We start from the raw sequence: 21,012 nt of genomic DNA on the forward strand, positions 1-21,012 counted from the left end.
TGAACTTTCCGTTTAGCACTGCTTTCATTGTGTCCCATAAGTTTGGGTAAGTTGTGCCTTCATTTTCATTGAATTTTAGGAAGTCTCTAGTTTCTTTTCTCATTTCTTTCCTGACTAAGCTATCATTGAGTAGAGAGTTGTTTAGTTTCTATGTGTATGTAGGCTTTTTGCTGTTTCTGTTGCAGCTGAGGTCTAGTTTTGGGCCATGGTGATCTGATAGGAGACAAGGAATTATTTCGATCTTCTTGTTTCTGTTGAGGCTTGCTTTGTGCCCCACTATATGGTCAATTTTTGAGACGGTTTCATGAGGTACTGAAAAGAAGGTATACTCTTTTGAGTTTGAGTGAAAAGTTCTGTAGACATCTATTAGGTCCATTTGATTTAGGACCTCTGTAAGTGCCATTATTTCCCTATTTAGTTTTTGTCTAGATGATCTGTCCTTAGGTGAGAGTGGAGTGTTGAAGTCTACCAATGTGTAGATTTAAGCTTTAATAATCTTTCATTTACAAATGTGGGTGCTCCTGTATTTGGGGCATAGATGTTCAGGATTGTGATGTCCTCCTGGTGTATTTTTCCTGATGAGAATGAAATGTCCCTCCTCATCTTTTTTGATTAATTTTGGTTGAAAGTCTATTTTATTAGATATTAGGATAGCTACCCCACCTTGTTTTCTGGGTCGTTTGCTTGAAAAACATTTTTTTCCATCCTTTTATTCCGAGGTAGAGTTTTTCTTTGTTGCAGAGGTGTGTTTCTTGGATGCAGTAGAATGTTGGATCCTGTTTCTGCAAACATTTTGTTAGTCTTTGTCTTTTTATTAGGGAGTTGACTCCATTTATGTTGATAGATGAAAGTGACCAATCATTAATTCCCTTTATTGTGGAGTTGGTGGTGTTACTACATTTCTATTAATTGTTTTCTTCTAATTTTTTGTTGTGAAGTTATCTATATCCTGTGTTTTCTTGGGTGTAGTTGATTTTGTTAGATTGGAATTTTCATTTTAATATCTTATGTAGGGCTGGGTTGCTGTGTAGATATTGTTAAAGTTTAGTTTTGTTACGGAATATTTTGTTTTCTCCATCTATGTTGATTGAAAGCTTTGCTGGGTATTGTAGTCTGGGTTGACATCTGTGGTCTGTTAGAGTCTGCATAACATTCACCCAGGCCCTTCTGGCTTTCATAGTTTCTGTTGAGAAGTCCAGTGTGATTCTGATAGGTCTACCTTTATATGTTACTTGGTCTTTTTCCCTTGCTGCTTTTAATATTTTTTCTTTGTTTTGTAGATTTTGTGTTTTGACTTGTTATGTGATGTGAGGAGTTTCTTTTCTGGTCTAATCTATTTGGTGTTCTGTAGGCCTTTGTATGTTAATGGACATTTCTTTCTTTACATTGGGAAAATTTTATATGATTTTCTTGAAAATATTTTCTGGACTTTGGAGCCTAGAATCTTCCTTTTTCGTCTATTCCTATTATTCTAAGAGTTCGTCTTTTCCTGGCGTCCTCAATTTCTTGGATGTTTTATGTTTGTAGCTTTTCTGATTTTACTTTTTCTTTGAGAGATGTATCAATTTCTGCAATTGTATTTTCAGCGCCTGAGATTCTGTCTTCCATCTCTTGTATTCTGTTGGTGATGCTTACTTACCTTTGTGTTTTTTTTTTTTTTTTCTCTTAAGTTCTTAGTGGAAACATTTAATGACTTTGGTCTGAGCAAGAAATTTTTGGATCAGGTCTGAAATGCACAGGCAGTAAAAGTAAATGTTAATTAATGGGATTTTGTCAAATTGAAAGCTGCTGATTTCATAGCAAAAGTAAATAAAAGTGAAGACAAAACCAACAGAATAGAGGAAAATATTTGCAAACTATGTATGTGACAAAGAACAGGAGTATTATAGGAACACAGTAGCAAAGAAGCAAATATTTTAGAAAGTGGGTGAAAGATTCAAGTAGAAATTTCTCAGAGAAAACCTAAAGATGCCAGGCAAATTAATATGTAAAAAACATGCAGATCACTAATCATCAAGGAAATAGAAAAAAAAAAAAAAACCATACCGTGCTGTCATACCCCTGTTAGAACAGCTATTATTAAAAAGTAAATGTGAGTGGGCATGCCTGTTGATATAGACCGTCCTGGACGGTGTTTCACCATGGAGTCCTCAGCCTTTATGATCTCTGAGCTTTGTGCTGGTGTAACCACTGCTTGTGTTTTTCCTTCCTTTCAGTGTTTTGAGGCAGGAGACTGAGTGATGTTTTGACATATATGTAGTGAAGCACTTGCACTAAGAAGGCTACATATAAGGGGTTGAAGAAGGCCACATATAAGGGGTTGAAGAAGGCCACATATAAGGGGTTGTCCGGTGGCCACATATAAGGGGTTGTCTGGTGGCCACATATAAGGGGTTGTCCGGTGGCCACATATAAGGGGTTGAAGAAGGCCACATATAAGGGGTTGTCCGGTGGCCACATATAAGGGGTTGTCCAGTGGCTACACTTTGTTGTACAATGCACAGGTTTTCCAGAAACTAAGAATACTTGAAACATGAACAGGTATTTCCCCAAATAAAATCTTTGATTGTGTTTTGTTATTTAAGTTGTAATTTGGGGTGACTTTTGGTTGTGGTGCTAGGGGTAAAGAAATAATAAAATTAGCTCTCATGTTTTTGAAAAATGCTCAGTATCATTATTGTTAGACAAATGCACATCAAAACTACAATGAGATACTTTGTTATTCCTATTAGAAGATATTATAAAAAGACAAAAAACAAAACAAAACAAAAGAAAACAAACCAATTCTGGCTGGTAATATTCTGGGAAAAAAGCAACCCTTATGTACTGTTTGTGAGAATGTAAATTAATACAGCTGTTATGGAGAACAGTTTGGAGATTCCTCAGGAAGCTATACATTTAGAGTTACCATATGATTCAGCTATTCCTGTATCTGGTAGCTGTCCAAAGGAGGTGAAGTCAGTGTAACAAAGAGGTACATGTACTCGACATATTTATTGTTGCATTATTCGTAATGGCTAAAATAAGGATTCAACCTGGATATCCACCAACCAATGAATGATAAATGTGTTGTGTATACATAATAGAGTATTATTAAAATGTAAATAAGATCAAAGTCCTGTCATTGACAATATAATGAATAGAGGTAGAAGACATCATGCTACATGAAATAATCTAGACACAGAAAGACAGTTACTCTCTATTCTTTCTCATACTTAGAAGTTAAAAAAGTTAGTCTGAAAATTAAAGTAATTACTAGGGACTGGGACAAATACATTGGGGTAAAAGTTGGAAAAGAGGTTACATTTTTATCACTGCACACCATATACATGTGTAGAAATAGTACCGTAACCTCAGCTGTATTACAGTTAACTCATGCTAATAAATAAAGAGAAAATGTGATACCTGAAGTTCAGTCAGCTTAATGCTCATGACCCTCAGAGTGGTTGCACCTGAGGTTTCTTTACATAGACCAGGCTGGCCTCGAACTCAGAGATCAACCTGCCTTTGCCTCCTGAGTGCTGGAATTAAAGGCATGTGCCACCACCACCTGGCTGATACCACATTTTTGAAGCTATGTATATTCGTGCTTGCCAAAAAAGAGAGTTTGTGCATGGGTACATGATATTTTGCATTTTCCTCATGTAATATTAATAAATGAATGAACATATTTAACGTTCATTACCAATATTCCAGATGTAGATGATTCTGTGTGCAGTTGTATCCTATTGTCGTTTTAATCTGAAATTCCTTAATCAGTTAATAATGATGTCTTTTTATTCCATCATTTGTCATATGTATATCTTCTTGGTGATATGTCTAGTTTTATCTTTTACCCATCTTTAAATTTGTTTTTTTCTCTTTCCCCCCATTCTACTCTCTTCATCTCTTCTTCCTTCTCCACCTCTTTTTCCCCTTTTCTCACACTTTGGCTAGCTGTTTATTTTCTTCATGATGTGTTGTGTGCATTCTTTATATATAATTGAAGTACTTCTATTTTATCAGACACGTTCACTGTAAAGATTTTCTCTTACTCAGTGGACTGTCTTACTCTCTTGATACTGTCTTTTATAGGGCAGAAACTTTAAATTTTTATGTAGTCCAGCTTATCAATTATTTCATGAATTCATGTCTTTGGTTTTGCACCCAGAAGGTCATCACCATGCATAATATTCCTGGAGTTTCCCCCTCTGTTCTGAGAATTTATCGTAGGCACTTTACATTTAGGTTTATGATCCATTTGAGTTAATTTTTGTTAGGGGTAGAAGGTCTGCTGTCTGTCAGTCTCTCTTTCTGATTCTCTCTATCTGTATATCTATAGCATATATAGATATATAAAATATTTTTTCTCTCATACAGCGAATCCCAACTGAAGCTTCCTCTCCCTCCATGTAGTTCTCGCACCTTCTCCTTCCTCGTGGCCCCCCTCCCCATCCCCTAACAATTGAACGACAAGATACAGTAAGACCAGGCACAAACCCTCAAATCAGTGCTCAGTGAGGCAACCCGTCAGGAGGAAAAGGATCTCAAGAGCAGGCAAAAGAGCCAGAGACACCTCAGTCTCACCGTCAGGATTCTCCCCGGAAAACACCAAGCCAACAACCATAACATATATGCAGAGGACCTAGTGCACATCCATGCAGGCTCTGAGATTGCCTCTTGAGACTCTGTGAGCTTCCAAGAGTCCTGCTTAATTGATTCTGTGGGTTGTTTTCTTCCAGTGTCTTGGACCCCTCTGGCTCCACCAATTCCTTCTCTCTCTGTTGATGACTGGAGTAGACACCAATCTATGAGTATAGCAGAACATTATTAGGAATCATTTCCTACTCTTTCTTTTCCCCAGTTGTGTTTGGTTCTACCCTAGGTCTCTGGGCTATGTAGCCTACTGTTCCTGGTCATCCAGGCAGTGTCTGGCATGGGCTACACACACACACACACACACACACACACACACACACACCTTTAAAGTGGTATATCTGGGTCTTGAGGTAGATTGCCAGTTTTCATATTGGTTTTTGTACTGGTTTGTACTCCCATCAGCAATGGAGGGGTGTTCAACTTGTTCCACATCCTTGCCAGCATGAGCTGTCACTTAGGTTTTTGATCTTAGCCATTCTGATAGATGTAAGATGGAATCTCAGAGTCGTTTTTATTTGCATTTGCCTAACAGCTAAGGATATTGGTCCTCCCTCCCTCCCTCCCTCCCTCCCTCCCTCCCTCCCTCCCTCCCTCCCTCCTTCCTTCCTTTTTACTCCTTTCTTTCTACAAGGCACTAGTAAAGGCTTTCTTTTATTTTTGTTTATTTCCATTAATCAAATAGTTTATTCACTTTACATCCTGATCACAGCCCCACCTCCCTTCTCTCCTTCCAGTCCTATCCTCAACCCCCCTCCCATCCATTTTCCCCTCCTCCTTCTCAGAGAAATGGAGGCCCCCCATGGGGCACATCCAGTTGCACATCCTTCCCACTGAGGTCAGACAAGGCAGCCCAGCTAGGGGAAAGGGATCCAAAGACAGGCAACAGAGTGAGAGACAGTTCCTACTCCATTTGATAGGGGACCCACATGATGACCAAGCTGCACATCTGCTATATGTGGTTGGGGGACCTAGATCCATGCTCTTTGGTTGGTGGTTCAGTCTCTGTGAGCACCCATGGGCCCAGATTAGTTTCCTCTGTAGATCTTCTTGTGATGTCCTTGACTGCGCCCCTCCCCCCCATTCCCTCTATTCTTCCTCCTGCTTTTCCACAAAACATCCGGAGCTCGGCCTGTTGTGTGGCTTTGGGTCTCTGCATCTGTTTCCATCAGCTGCTGGATGAAGCTTCTCTGAAGACAAGTTATGCTAGGCCCCTGTCTGCAAGCATAGTAGAGTATCATTAATAGTGTCCAGGGTTGCCTCTGTCCCATGGGGTAGGTCTCAAGTTGGACCAGTCATTGTTTGGCCATTGCCTCAATCTCTGCTTCATCTTTATCCCTGCACACTTCATTCATTTTTTATTCATATCCATCCATCTTTCTTTCTTTCTTTCTTTCTTTCTTTCTTTCTTTCTTTCTTTCTTTCTTTCTTTCTTTCTTTCTCTTTGTTCTAATGCTTTCAGGTGTGCTGTTAAGTTGCTTTTTGAAATGGTTCCAATTTCTCTTTTCTGCTTAGTACTATGAGCTTTCCTCTTAGCACTACTTTTATTGTGTCTCATAAGTTTTGGTATGCTGTGCATTCATTTTCATTTAATTCTAGAAAGTCTTTAATTTTTTTTATTTCTGCCTTGACCCAGTAGTCATTTAGTAGAGTTGTTAAGTTTCCATGAGTTCGTAGGCTTTCTTTTGTTTCTGTTATTGTTGAAATTCAGTTTTAAGCCATGGTGGTATGATAGGATACAGAGGGTTATTTCAGTTTTCTCATATCTCTTGAGATTTGCTTTGTGACCTGGTATGTAGTCAATTTTAGAGAGATTTCTGTGAGGTATTGAGAAGAAGCTATATTCTTCTGTGTTTGGGTGAAATGTTCTCTAGATATCTGTTAGGTCTATTTGGTTCATACCATCGGTTAGCTCCATTTTTTTCTCTGTTTAGTTTTTGTCTGGATGACCTCTCCATTGGTGAGGGTGGGAGTATTGAAGTCTCTCATTATTAAGGTGTAGGTTTTGATACGTGATTTAAGTTTCTTTTTACAAATGTGGGTGCCCTAGTGTTTGGGGCATAGATGTTAAGAATTGAAATGTCATCTTGGTGGATTTTTTTTTTCTTTGATGAGTATGAAGTATCTTCCCCATCTATTTTGATTAGTTTTGGTTTGAAGTCTATTTTGTTAGATATTAAAATGTCTACACCAGATATTAAATGTCTTGGGTCTATTTGCCTGGAAATTTTTTTCCCAAGCTTTTGCTCTGAGATCATGTCTATCTTGGATGTTGATGTGTTTCTTGTATGCAGCAGAAGGATGGATCCTGTTTTCACATCCATTCTGTTAGCCTGTGTCCATTTTTTGGGGGAATTGAGTCCATTGATATTGAGAAATATCACTGACCAGTGATGGTTAATTCCGCTTATTTTGTTTTTGTTGTTGTTGGTGGTGTGTTGGTGTGTGTGTGTGTGTGTGTGTGAGTGCGCGCACTTCCCTTTTGTTTTTTTCTGGTATGAGAGTATTTCTTGTGTTTTCTTTGGTGTAGTTAACCACCATGGGTTGGGGTTTTCCTCTTACTACCTTCTGTAGGTCTAGATTTGTAGGTAGATATTGTTTAAATTTGTCTTTGTCTTGTAATATTTTGTTTTCTCTATGTAGGTGATTGAAATTTTTCTTGTATAGCAGTCTGTGCTGGCATTTGTGATCTTTTAGAGTATGCAGGACATTTGTCCATGCCCTTCTGGTTTATAGAGTCTCCATTGTGAAGTCAGGTTAATTCTAATATGTGTGCCTTTATATGTTTCTTTCTCTTTTCTCCTTGCAGCTTTTCATCTTCCTTCTTTGTTCTGTATGTTTAGTGTTTTGATTAGTATGTGGTGAGGGGACTTTCTTTTCTGGTCCAGTTTATTTTTGTGCTTCTTGTATCTTTATAGGTATTTCTTTCTTTAGGTTAGGAAATTTTTTTTCTGCTATTTTATAGAAAATATTTTTTTGTGTCTTTGATTGTGGGATTATTCTCTTCTATTCCTATTATTTCAGGTTTGGTCTTTTTTCATAGTGTTCCAGATTTTCTGGTTTTGTGTCAGGAATTTTTTTCTCTTTGGGTTTTTCAAGACAGGGTTTCTTGTGTAGCCTTGGCTTTCCTGGACTCACTTTATTGATCAGGCTTGCCTTGACCTCACAGAGACCCACCTTTCTTTGCCTCCCCAGGTACTGGGCTCACAGGTGTGCATGACTACATTTCTTTGACTGGCATGTCTATTTTCCTATTATAGCTAACAGTTGAGATTCTCAAGTGTTGGTGAAGCTGCCTCTGTAGTTTCTGTTCACTTTATCTAGATTTTTATTTCCAGAATTCCTTCCATTTGTCTTTTCTTTATTGTGTTTTCTCTTTTGCCTTCCTTTCCCCCACTCCTCCCCTTGTTCCTCCCTTTTCCCTCTCCTTCTCTCCACTCCCTTCCTTCTTCCTTCCTCTCCCCTCACCCCCCTCTCTGTTTTTTTGAGATAGGGTTTCTCTGTGTATCCCTGGCTGTCCTGGAACTCACACTGTAGAGTAGGCTGACTTTGAACTCACAGATCTGCCTGCCTCTGCCTCCCAAGTGCTGGGAATAAAGGTAGGCGGTACCAGTGTCTGGCATTTGCTTCTGTTTTCATTTTTAGATCTTGAACAATTTTATTCTTTCTTCAACTCTTTGTTTTTTCTTGATTATCTTGGCTTTTAAAAAAGGATTTGTCAATTTCCTCGAATTTTTTGTTTGTGTTTTCCTTTATTTCTTAACCACTGAGCCATCTCTCCAGCCCCATTTCCTTGATTCTTTAAATGATTTATTCATTTCTTCTGTGTGGGTCTCTATCATCTTTATAACGTTGGTTTTAAGGTGTTTTTCTTGTGGGTCAGCTCTGTTGGAATATTCCCTGGTAGTGATGTATTGCCTTAGCCGATGTTGATTCTATTTGTATTCGGGCCTCTAGGCTTCTGAGTTTGGGGTGATTATAGGTCTAGGTGATAGGTAAGTTTGTCTTTGTTTTATGGGTGTTTGTTCCTTGGTTTACATTTCCCTTCTGGTCTTCTGGCAGGTGTGGCTTTTGGTTGAGCTGGGATTCTCCACTGGAGTTGGTGCTGGACTTATGGTGACTGGCATGGCCTCTGGTGGAGCGCGAGGTCTCTGCCTGAATTGGGGATTGGGACACAGTGATGAGGAAAGAAGGGTTGGCTTGGGGTTCTGGGGGTGGGTCACCAAAAGAGTGGAGGAGGTCCATGGGCTGGCTATCTACCTGGACTTCTGATGGCTGGTGTGGCCTCTGGTAAAGAGTGGGGAGTCTCTGCTTCAGTTGGGCACTGGGCTGTATCTATATATTTTTTTTGCAAAGTTGATAACCAGTTGTTTTGACAGCATTTGCTGAAAACATCGTTTTTTTTTTAGTTTCTTTTTTTCTTGATATAATTTTTTATTTTTTATATTAATTACAGTTTATTTACTTTGTGTCCCAGCTGTAGTCCCCTTCCTCATTCCCTCCCAATAACACCCTCTCTCATCTCCTCTTTGCCCCTCTCTAAGTCCACTTATAGGGGAGATCCTCCTCTCCTTCTATCTTAACCTAGCTTATCAGATCTCACCAGGACTGGTTTCAGTGTCCTCCTCTGTGGTCTAGCTAGGCTGCTCCTCCCACGATGGGCTGCAGAGGTCAATTAGCTAGCCATAGAGTTCATGTCAGAGACAGTCCCTGTTCCCCTTACTAGGGAACCCACTTGGATACTGAGCTGCCATGGGCTACATCTGAGCAGGGGTTCTAGGTTATATCTATGCATGGTCCCTGGTTGGAGAATCAGTCTCAGACAAGCCCCTGTGTCCTGATATATTTGGTCCTTGTGGAGCTCCTGTTTTCTCCAGGTCTTATTAACTTCCTCTTCTTTCATATGATTCCTTGTACTCTGCCCAAGTTTTGGTTATGAGTCCTAGTTTCTGCTTTGATACACTGCTATGTAGAGTCTTTCATAGGCCCTCTATGGTAGGCTCCTATCCTGCTTCTCATTTTCTCCTACTTCCAATGTCCATCCTATTTGTCTTTCTAAGTAAGGATTGATCTTCTTACCCTGGGTCCTCCTTCTTGTGAAAACATCTCTTTTCCTATTGTGTTACGATTGTTACTTTGTCAAGGGTCAGTTGAATTCTGGGTGGGCCTGTTTATGGATGTTATCTTTAGTTCTGTAGATTGTTTGCCTTCTGTTTCCCCAATACCTCACAGTTTTGAATGCTGTTGCTTGGTAGCATATTCATGGCTTTATTTGTTTATTCTCAAGGTTTTTAGAGACCCTCATTCTGCCATGTGGTGTCTCTTAATATATTCATGTTAAGTATAGTAAGATTATTATTTAAAATGATAAATGAAGAACTTGAGACTCAGCTGTGAAACTAGTTATTAGAATTTATTGCCTTAGCTGTTGTTACTAAAAGAAGCTGAATTTCTGTTCTTTTGTAGTCTGTTGTTTTCATGTGGGAAAAATTAGGTTTTTTTTCTTCCTTTCATAGCATTGTCATGAGATTTGAAGATTAGTACATTGAAAAATCCCTCAATTCCAATATTTAGAAATAATAATAAAAGTTCTGTTAATATTAGCTGCTATTTATAATTTTCATATTATTTTCCTGTTGAAGTGCTTTTCTTGGTTTATACTCTGATATGCTGTTTCCTCTAAAACACAAGTGAACTATATCAAAACTCTGAAAATAATAGATTAGTATGAAGAAAGGTTGTCCTTGCCTGAAAATTATACTTCTGTTGAAATTGAACGTTTTGTTAGTATTTCTGTATATGAACGCTGAAAGGAAAAGGTTGATCTCTCTATGATAGTTCCACAGGCTTTATCAACTGATCAGAAACAATAACAACAAACAAGCGAATAGTATAGCATGCTGCATTGGAGAGTGAATGAATCAGTAAGTAGTCTGAACTGTACTTCCTGTCTGCCATGAAAAAGAAAAGCGAATAAAAACAAAAAGCTGTTCCATCAGGCGTAACCTGCTAGCACGGACGTGATCCTAATGAAGCCAAGATATATTAAGAAAAATCTCACAATCATCTGCTTTAAAAAAAAAATGACTGTTGTGTCTTTTACAGAATAACAGTAACATTATTTTAATGTCTTTTTAGGTTGGTACAGAGGAGTTTCAACAAAGAAGCCTAATGTAAAGGTAATGAAGTTCACTGTTGTGTTCCTTCATGTGCATCATGTTATTTACAGTCAGTAACAACTGTTTCCACTTGATCTTTAACCCTTTACAGCAGCTACAGTCATCTTTCTGGCAGAATTGTCTAGGTATCATAGTGCAATATTAAAATGATTTTTCAGAAATCACAGAAAATGCAAATGTGGTTAAAGCTATATACTTGTTCTGAAGAAGTCTAGTCATACTTTTAAGTGATTTTTTTTTCCCCCAAGATTTGACCAAAATTAAATTGGCTTATTTATAGTTTTAGTGTTATAGAACCTTATGTCTGGTTAGATAAATTTATTCCTGAGGTGCAAAGTGGGAAAAATGAAAATAATGTTCAAGTATGCATTCCTTTGTTGATATTAATAATTTTGTTAAAATGTGAAATTAAATAAGACTGTATAGGATACTGATATTATATACTAGATTTTATCTTTCAGTAAAGTATGATTAATAGTAACATACTAAAAATATATATATTTTGTGACTATATAGAATTTTTTTGATGTGTAATTTTATTTTATTTTTTTATTAATTATACTTTATTCACTTTGTATCCCCCCATAAGCCCCTCCCTCCTCCCCTCCCGAACCCACCCTCCCTCCCCCTTCTTCATGCATGCCTCTCCCCAAGTTCACTGATAGGGGAGGTCCTCCTCTCCTTCCTTCTGATCTTAGTCTATCAGATCACATCAGGAGTGGCTGCATTGTCATCTTCTGTGGCCTGGTAAGGCTGCTCCTCCCTCAGGGGGAGGTGATCGAAGAGCAGGCCAATCAGATTATGTCAGAGGCAGTCCCTCTTCCCATTACTATGTAACCCACTTGGACACTAAACTGCCATGGGCTACATCTGTGCAGGGGTTCTAGGTTATCTCCATGCTTGGTACTTGGTTGGAGTATGAGTCTCTGGGGAGACCACTGTGTTCAAATTTCTGGTTCTGTTGCTCTCCTTGTGGAGTTCCTGTCCTCTTCAGCTCTTTCTATTTCCCACTTCTTACATAAGATTCCATGCACTCTGCCCAACAGTTGGCCATAAATCTCAGCGTCTGCTTTGATAGTCTGCAGGGCAGAGCCTTTCAGAGGCCCTCTGTGGCAGGTTCCTAGGTTGTTTCCTGTTTTCTTCTTCTTCTGATGTCCTTCCTCTTTGCCTTTCAGGATGGGGATTGAGCGTTTTAGTCAGGGTCCTCTCTCTTGATTAGTTTTTTAGATGTACAGATTTTAGTAGGTTTATCCTATGTTATATGTCTATATGAGTGAGTATATACCATGTGTGTCTTTCTGCTTCTGGGACGGCTCACTCAGGATGATCCTTTCCAGGTCCCACCATTTACCTGCAAATTTCATGATTTCCTTATTTTTCATTGCTGAGTAATACTCCATTGTGTAGATGTACCACAATTTCTGCATCCATTCTTCAGTTGAGGGGCATCTGGGTTGTTTCCAGCTTCTGGCTATTACAAATAAAGCTGCTACCAACATGGTTGAGCAAATGTTCTTATTGTGTACTTGAGCCTCTTTTGGATATATGCCTAGGAGTGGTATGGCTGGATCTTGGGGAAGCGCTATTCCTAGTTGTCTGAGAAAGCATCAGATTGATTTTCAGAGTGGTTGTACAAGTTTACATTCTCACCAGCAGTGGAGAAGGTTCCCCTTTTTCCACAACCTCTCCAGCATGTGCTGTCACTCGAGTTTTTCATCTTGGCCATTCTGATGGGTGTAAGGTGAAATCTCAGGGTCGTTTTGATTTGCATTTCCCTGATGGCTAATGACGTTGAGCATTTCTTTAAGTGTTTCTCTGCCATTCGATATTCCTCTACAGAGAGTTCTCTGTTTAGCTTTGTTCCCCATTTTTTAATTGGATTCCTTGGTTTGCTGCTTTTCAGCTTCTTTAGTTCTTTATATATACTGGATATTAGCCCTCTGTCAGATAAAGGCTTGGTGAAGATTCTTTCCCAGTCTGTATCAGTCGTTTTGTTTTGATGACAGTGTCCTTTGCTTTACAGAAGCTTTTCAGTTTCATGAGGTCCCATTTATTGATTGTTGCTCTTAGAGCCTGTGCCATTGGTGTTCTGTTCAGGAAGTTGTCTCCTGTACCAATGAGTTCTAGGGTATTCCCCACTTTTTCTCAAATATTAATGGAAAGCAATGATTAGTGATGTTACACACTTTTTATTTGTGGTTATGATTTGTGGACTTTACAACCCCTTTACCTTGCTTCTAGTAATAGTTGGTGGTTACTATGCAGTCTGTGAATAATGATACCTTTAAAATGTTAAATATAATATATATTTTTTTCTGCATGCATGTGTATGGAAGCCAGAGGACAAGACAACCTTGGGTTTATTTATTGGAAAATTTACTGGAAATTTTCTGATGTTTCTGAAGTACCTATCTCATATGTGACTTATAGCACTAATGCGTCAGCCACAAAATCCTCTCTGTTTAAATATTGTTTATGCATCTTTGATTTCATTGTCTTTAGTCTGCTACTGAAAGTTGATATGAATAGTACCTACCTACTTAGTGTAAAAAGGCTATGTGTATACCTTAATCAGTCATATTTTACCACATCCTCTCATGTAAACACTTGGAATAAATGATTTTAGAATTGAATTGTATCACTAATTGCTTTAAAAAAGAAAATGTTTACTTTAGTACTTATTGTTGTTTTGTCTGCATGTGTGTCTGTGTACTTGTGTACCTGGCACCTGTGGCCCATAAGTGGGCATTTGATCCCCAGGCACTGGAGTTACAGATGGTTGTAAATTGCCATGTGGGTGCTTGGAATTAAATTCAGTCTTCTGGAAGAGCAGTCAGTGCTCTTACCCACTGAGCCATTTCTCCAGATCCTAGTGTTTACTTTTTATAAATAAATAATAATAGATAAATCTCAAAATTTGGAATACAGAAGTGTACATTGAATATAATTATAACTCCAAAATTAACCTCTTCCCAGTTTAAATATGTACATCAGTTACTTATTTTGATTATTCTTTGTTAGCAGTATTTAAAGAGTAAGTGCCTTAGTAGTTTCTAGTGTGAGTCTTATTTTTCATTTGTATTTTTCCCCAGAAACAGAAAGACACACATGGTATATACTCACTTATAAGTGGATATTAGACGTATAAGATAGGATAAACATACTAAAATCTGTACACCTAAAGAAGCTAAGCAAGGAGGACCTTGGGTAAGATGATTGATCAATCCTCACTCAGAAAGGCAAATGGGATGGACATCAGAAGAGGGAGAAAACAGGGAACAGGAAAGGAGCCTACCAGAGGGCCTGTGAAAGATTATACAGCAGGGTACCAAAACAGATGCTGAGACTCATTTAGGCAGAGTACAGGGAATCTTATGAAAGAAGGGGGAGATAGAAAGACCTGGAGGGGATAGGGGCTCCACAAAGAGAGCAACAGAACCTAAAAATCTGGGCCCAGGGGTCTTTTCTGAGACTGATACTCCAGCAAATGACCATGCATGGAGATAACCTAGAACCCCTGCACAGATGTAGCCCATGGCAGCTCAGTCTCTGTGTGGAAGCCCTAGTAATGGGAACAGGGACTGTCTCTGACATGAACTCAGTGACTGGCTCTTTGATCACCTCCTTCTGAGAGGGGAGCAGCCAGCCTTACCAGGCCACAAAGGAAGACTATACAGCCAGCCCTGATGAGACCTGATAGGCTAGGATCAGATGGAAGGGGAGGAAGACCTTCCCTATCAGTGGACTTGGGGAGGGGTATGGGAGGAGATGAGGGAGGGAGAAAGATTGGGAGGGGATGAAGGAGAGGGCTATAGCTGGGATACAAAGTGAATAAACTGTAATTAATAAAAATAAATTAATTAAAAAGAATTAATTAAAACTTTTTTTTGAGACAGGGTTTCTTTATGTTGCCCTGTCTATCGTGGAACTTGCTTTGTAGACCAGGTTGGCCTTGAACTCAGAGATCACTGGACTCTGCCTCCCGAGTGTTAAGATTAAAGGCATATACCACCATACCTCCACACCTGGCTAAAAATTAATTTTTAATTAAAACGTAGTTTCACCATTTTCCCCTCTCTTCCCTTTAGCTCTTTCCATTTTCCTGCTGCCTCCTCAAATTCATGGCCTTTTTTCTTTAATTATTATTCTTATACGTGAATCTATCTATATCTATAGACTTGGTTTTTGATTAAATTTTTTCATATTAATTCCTAGTCATATTTTTTTTTTACTTTGAAATTTCCGGTGTTTTCCAAGGTATGCATTTTGAACAAAGAACTTTTTATATTTATACATTTGAATTATCTAATGTTAAATAAAGTTTGAATGAAAGCTAAAGGCTTTTGACATTTAATAGGCTTTTCTTCAAGTATATATTCTTTTAGATACAGCAAAAGACTGATAGTACTGCCAGTCAGCTGGCTGTTTATCTATTCTTGTAAAAATCTTTAGTTGCTGGGGAGATGGCTCATTGGTAAAGTGTTTATTGTGCAAGCCTGATGACTTAAATTCAGATCCCAATATACTCCTGTTGAGAGAGGGGAGGTAGAAAGAAGAGTGGTTCTGGAAGATTGGCATACACAACAATGGACAAGAATGTCCCTGTCTCCAACAAAGTAGAAGACAAGGACCTGACTTGATACCTGAGGTGTCTAGTATCTACATGTGTCCTGTGACACATGCATATCCACACAGGGGCCGTGGTGGGAGGAGAGCGAGCCATGTTGGAAATTTATTGTTCTAGGCTTTTAATTGCAAGCAACCATTAATTAGTAGCTATCATAAGCTTCATCTTCAAAACGGGTTTGCTTATTTATTTATTTATTTAGAGAGAGTGTGCATGCATGCAGTGACACACACGTGGAGGTCAGAGGACACCTTGTGGGAGTTGGTTCTCTCCTTCTGTCATCTGGTCCCGGAGAGAATTCAGGCCGTTGGACATGGTGTTAAGCGCCTTTACCCACTGAGCCATCTCTCCCATCTTTTTTAGGCAGCAGACAGTCAGTGGCAGCAGTTGTAGCTTCCAAAGCCAGGGCTCTTAATGGTAGGTAATATGTATCTCTTGGGCATTGAATGTCAGGATCCTGGAGTTTGGTAGTTCCCTGGAACTCCTCTAGTAATAATTGCCCATAATCCCTTGCCTTTGCCTCTGCAGAGCCACCTCTATACTTCTACCATCTTTTGTCCTCTCAGATAACCTGTTTCCCACCGGCTCTGTCACTGACCTTTCTCTGGAGCTCTCCAGCCACTTTCTTGCCAGTCTTCTATTTCTTTTACGACTACTACGGCTGTTGTTTCTACTGCCATCACTACCACCCCGACTTTCTTTGTTTTTACCCACTTAGCCTTCTCTATTTCATGATAAAAATCTAATTCCCGTTAAGAAGAAGTCTTTTATTAGGCCTAATTTTGCAGCACCAGGGGTCAATAAAAGAGGGTGTCTTCCAGGTAATCTATTTATATAGTGAGGAGAAGGTAACCATTCATGCAAATGAAGGGCTGTGTTTATACTAATCAGAAGCCTCCAGCTGGGCCACCAGGAGAAGTGTGCACTCTCTGGTATGCATAATGAAAATGACTGTAAAATATTTTGGAGTGCTGCTTTCTAAGCAAGGTATCTGGAATGGTTATTCTTTAGCCACACCGTGGTTGTAATGGTCCTCTGCATCTTTTGGATTGTCCTCAGCGTGACTCTATCTAAAATAGCTAGGTTTCTAAGAGGACAATTTGGCCAGTTGACAGTAAAGAATTTCTTGCCTGACAGTTACTCTCTTAAGGTCACTATGTTTAAGGAAGGAACCTGTTAATCAAGGTTATAAAAATATTAAATAAAAATGTATAGTTTTAAAGAACATTCCTAAAGTTTAAAGAATAAGAGAAAAATAAGAAAAACCAATATTTAATTATAGCTTTTGCTTTCTATAAAGCACATACTTAAGAGGGAAAAACAAACAGTTCTGAGAGATGACTAGAATTCCATTAATTAAGAAAGGGAGTTTAGTGGGTTCCACAGTAAGGGGAACAGGGACTGTCTCTGACATGAACTCAATAGCTGGCTCTTGGATCACCTTCCCCTGAGTGGGGAACAGCCTTACCAGGCCACAGCGGAAGACAATGCAGCCACTCCTGATGAGACCTGATAGACTAGGATCAGAAGGAAGGAGAGGAGGACCTCCCCTATTGTGGACTTGGGGAGGGACATGGGTGGAAAAGGGGGAAGGAGGGAGGAATTGGGAGGGGAGGAGAGAGGGAGCTACAGGGGGGATACAAAGTGAATAAACTGTAATTAATAAAAATAAAATAAAAAATAAAAAAGGGAGCCTTATAGAATGTTTTGTATGGTACAAAAATGTACAAGCCATGTTCAAGAAACAATAAATAATGCAAGCCATCTAGAGTCCATTATTAAAGAGAATGATAGTTGGTATGGTAGGAAAAGTAAGTCAGACATGTATTTAGAGTATTACATGCCAAATTGTACAGAGAATGGTAGGGACTTCAGGCTTTCTCATTGGTCAGCTGAGCTGCACATGTGCTCAGTATTGTCACATAGTATTCTAACTTTCTGTTACTACAGTGAAATACATAAAATAGTGAACTTAATAAAGAGGATTATTTTGGCACATAGTTTTATAGCTGCAAGTCCATGATCAGGCTGCCTGTCTTATTAAGCCTTTGGGATGGTTATGCCAAATGGCAATGGCCATGGAGCATATGGTCTGAGCACTCTCTACACAATATGAACCAGGAAGCAAAGCAAGGAAGTCTGAATAGGTCAGAATACCAGAATTTCCCATGGGTGCTTGCCTTTAATGACTTCTCAGGGGCTTTACTTTCCAAAGAACGCATACTGCTCAGTAGTGCCTCCCTGAGGACCTTCAATACATGAACTTTAGGGTACACAAACCATAGTACATGGTATAAGACTTATAAGAGAAACTGTTATTAATGATACATACTGATAAATTCCCTTTCTGAAGAGTACGCTACGGTACTGCAGTGAGTGTAACTGGGGAGTGATGAATCAGTACTGTGGTACTGTTTAGCGTTAACTACTGTAAAGTACTGGAGTGGGAATTGCATTGTTTCATTTTCTGAGACAGGGTCTTCCTATTTAGATCAGGCTGGCCTCAAATTCAGCGTGTAACTCAGGCTGAACTAAAATTTTAGAATCCCTGCACAAGTACAGTTAAACACTATTGGAATGGGTGGTTTTTTTTGTTTGTTTGTTTTGTTTTGTTTTTTGATTGTTGTTCTGATTTCCTGAGGTCTTTATTGTAAATACCCCTTTTAGTGCTTTCTGTGAATCATTTTGTTGGGATCCTTTTTCTCTGAGTAGAAATTGTGTGTAGGTGGGTAGTTCTGCTGGCCTCTGGCAGCTGTTATATCCCTTGGCATTTGACAATGGTGAGTGGCAGCAGCAGACAAGAATGAGCACCAGCACGTGTTTTCCTCTACTTTTATAGGTCTTGTCTAAGGCCCATGTACTGGGATCCTTAGCTTTATGCTAATAAGTATTACTACTCTTGTTCAGGCATAGTTTACAAGGGTTACTTACTTATTTATTTATTTATATTAGTTACAGTTTATTAACTTTGTATCCCTGCTGTATCCTGCTCCCTCATTCTCTCCTAATCTCACCCTCCCTCCCTCATCTCCTCCCTGCCCCTTTCCAAGTCCACTGATACAGGAGGACCTCCTCCCCTTTCATCTGACCCTGGTTTATCAGGTATCTTCAGGACTGGCTGCAGAGACCTCCTCTGTGGCCCAGCAGGGCTGCTCCTCCCTCTGGGTAGGGAGAGGTCAAAGAGCCTGCCATTGAGTTCATGTCAGAAATAGTCCCTGTTCCCGTTAATAGGGTACCCATTTGGATACTTAGCTACCATGGGCTACATATCTGAGCAGAGGTTCTAGGTTATATCCATACATGGTCCTTGGTTGGAGAAAAACAGTCTCATAAAAGACCGCGGGTTACATCTCTTCCAGAAGTCTGGGAAGTTGTAATTCCTTAGCTCTTGCTAATGTTGTAGTTAATAAACCTAGGGAATGAACTTCAGCTTTTGTTGTTCCCTGCATCTCTCATGGTTCTTCCTTGTATATGGCTATCAAAGCAGCTCGCCGCTCCACTGCTGCTTTTCTACTGTCTCTGCTGATGTTTTCTTTCTGAGTCATCTCAGCTCTCTCTATTAAAATTAGACAAGAAAAGCTCTCAATCTCTAATGCCATCACCCTTTCCTCAGAAGACATGGGTTATTAAATGAAAAATCCTGTGCCAGGTGTGTGATACTGCTTCACAAGTTATTAGTCAGGGAGGCTCCAAAGTTTGATTTGCATTTTCCCATGCAGAATCTATTAAACAAGCTTTAAAATAGTAACAACAGCCAAGCCACACCTGATATGATGAGATCCTGGAATTGGGGAATTGGGTCTTTGAGGCTGTGTGCCACAGTAGTTGGAGTAGTGCCAGAATAACTCTCAGTGGGGTGTGGGGTAACAACTGGGAGTCACCTAGTTCAAAAGATGGGCTGACTCAGTAGTCCCAGTTTGGCATTAGAACCCCAGTAAGTTCCTAGAAAGCTGCTGTTCTCTGTTACATTATGAAAGCTTGGGATTGCTGGCTGTACTCATTGAAGCAAGCAACAATAACAGCATCCGCAGCAAAACCAGGGCAAATCAACCCAGTAGCATGAGAGAAGGCCAAGTGATCAAAAGGGGAGAGAACAAACTTCCTCTAAAATACCCATTTTTATCTGGGCTCCTACTAGAAAGTGCTACCTACAATTGGGATGAGTCCTCCCACAATAATCAGGGCAGTTCTTCAGGTGAGACTCCCTACTCAACTGATTCTCATTTGTGAGAAATAGACATTAAAATCAGCCATAATAGCTAAGGGTATTGAACATGACTTCATGTTTTTATTGGCCATTAGTTTTTATTTTTAAAGAAAAGATTATTTTTATTTTACATATATGTACGAGTGCCTACATGTATTTGTGGGCACCATGTGCATGACTGGTGGCCATGCATGCCAGAAGAAAGTATCAGGTCTCCTTGAACTGGAGTTACAAACAGTTGTGAGCCACCATGTTGGTGTTAGAAACGGAATTCAGGTTCTCTAGAAGAGCAACAAGTGCTGTTGACCGTTGAGTCATTCTCTTGGGAGCTGCTTATTTATTTACCCGTTTGTTGATTTGTATTAGTGTGTTTCGTTTCTTGGTGTATATTTGCTATGAGGTGAACGTCTGACAAAGATGTTCTCCATCATGTGGACTTCTTGCTCCACTCCTCACTATTTCCTTTGCTGAACAGAGGCTTTTAACTTTATTAGTTGTTGTTTTTCTTACTTTCTTTTTTCTTTTATTATTATTTTTAAGACAGGCTCCTGTTGCTGTTAGTTTAATGGTATGGTCTAATAATGTTTATTATTAGCCCTGTAGTTATTAGGGTGGTATATCTAACCTACTATCGCAGTTACCTGGTAGATTTTATAATAGCCTTATAACGCCTGGGGCAGGGCAGCTATTAACCTTCTAAACTACCTTTACCTCCCAGCCCCAACCCAGGCTACCTCCCACCCATGGTTCCATAAATACTTGCTTATTATCTAGGCTGCTGCTTCCATCCATGCCCTCATGTGCTTCCTTCACACTCACCCATAGCAGCTCTTTGCTTTCTTCCTCCACCTCTTCCTCTCTCTCCCATGATCCTTCAGTTCTCAAAGCCTTTGAACATTGGCAGTGTCCACCCATGTTCAAACTCTTTTTTTAAAAAAAGCAATATTTTTAAATTAACATTTGAAGTAGTCGATTTCCATAAGGCTGTTTTTATACAGCGTGACTTTTGGTTATTCCATTCCCTTTCCTCTCCTCTACCTCCTCATACTTTGTTTTGTTGCCCCCTTTCCCTTAATCCTCCCTCCTTAATTCTCTTGCACCCCCATGCCAGCCCCCTTTCTTTTTTTATGTTACATGTATTCTTTTATCTTGTTTTTTCCCCGTCTCCAATTCTTTTTTAAAACCCCACGACCTACTTTCTAGTCTCATCACCTGAACCTCCCGTATATATAGTGGATAAATAAAATTTAAAATCTAGAATCTGTATATGAGAAAAAAAACAGGATATTTATCTTTCTAGGATACTTAACTAAAATATAATTTCCAGGTCCATTTATTTTCTGTTGTAGTAAATAAAAATATAA

The 21,012-nt window shown here is 39.3% G+C and overlaps 1 protein-coding gene across 9 annotated transcripts in view; it reads left to right on the forward strand.

Moving 5' to 3' along the window:
• The window catches only part of Dock3 (dedicator of cytokinesis 3), a 309,055-nt gene that overhangs the window by 44,044 nt on the left and 243,999 nt on the right, over positions 1-21,012 (forward strand). For all 9 annotated transcript variants that reach the window (XM_060385341.1, XM_060385339.1, XM_060385340.1 and 6 more), the window contains exon 3: positions 10,774-10,814. In XM_060385341.1, the coding sequence (XP_060241324.1) occupies positions 10,774-10,814 (41 nt within the window). The remainder of the gene's footprint in view (positions 1-10,773; positions 10,815-21,012) is intronic.

This window comes from Meriones unguiculatus, chromosome 6, assembly GCF_030254825.1.
Source record: "Meriones unguiculatus strain TT.TT164.6M chromosome 6, Bangor_MerUng_6.1, whole genome shotgun sequence".
Classification (NCBI taxonomy): Eukaryota; Metazoa; Chordata; class Mammalia; order Rodentia; family Muridae; genus Meriones; species Meriones unguiculatus.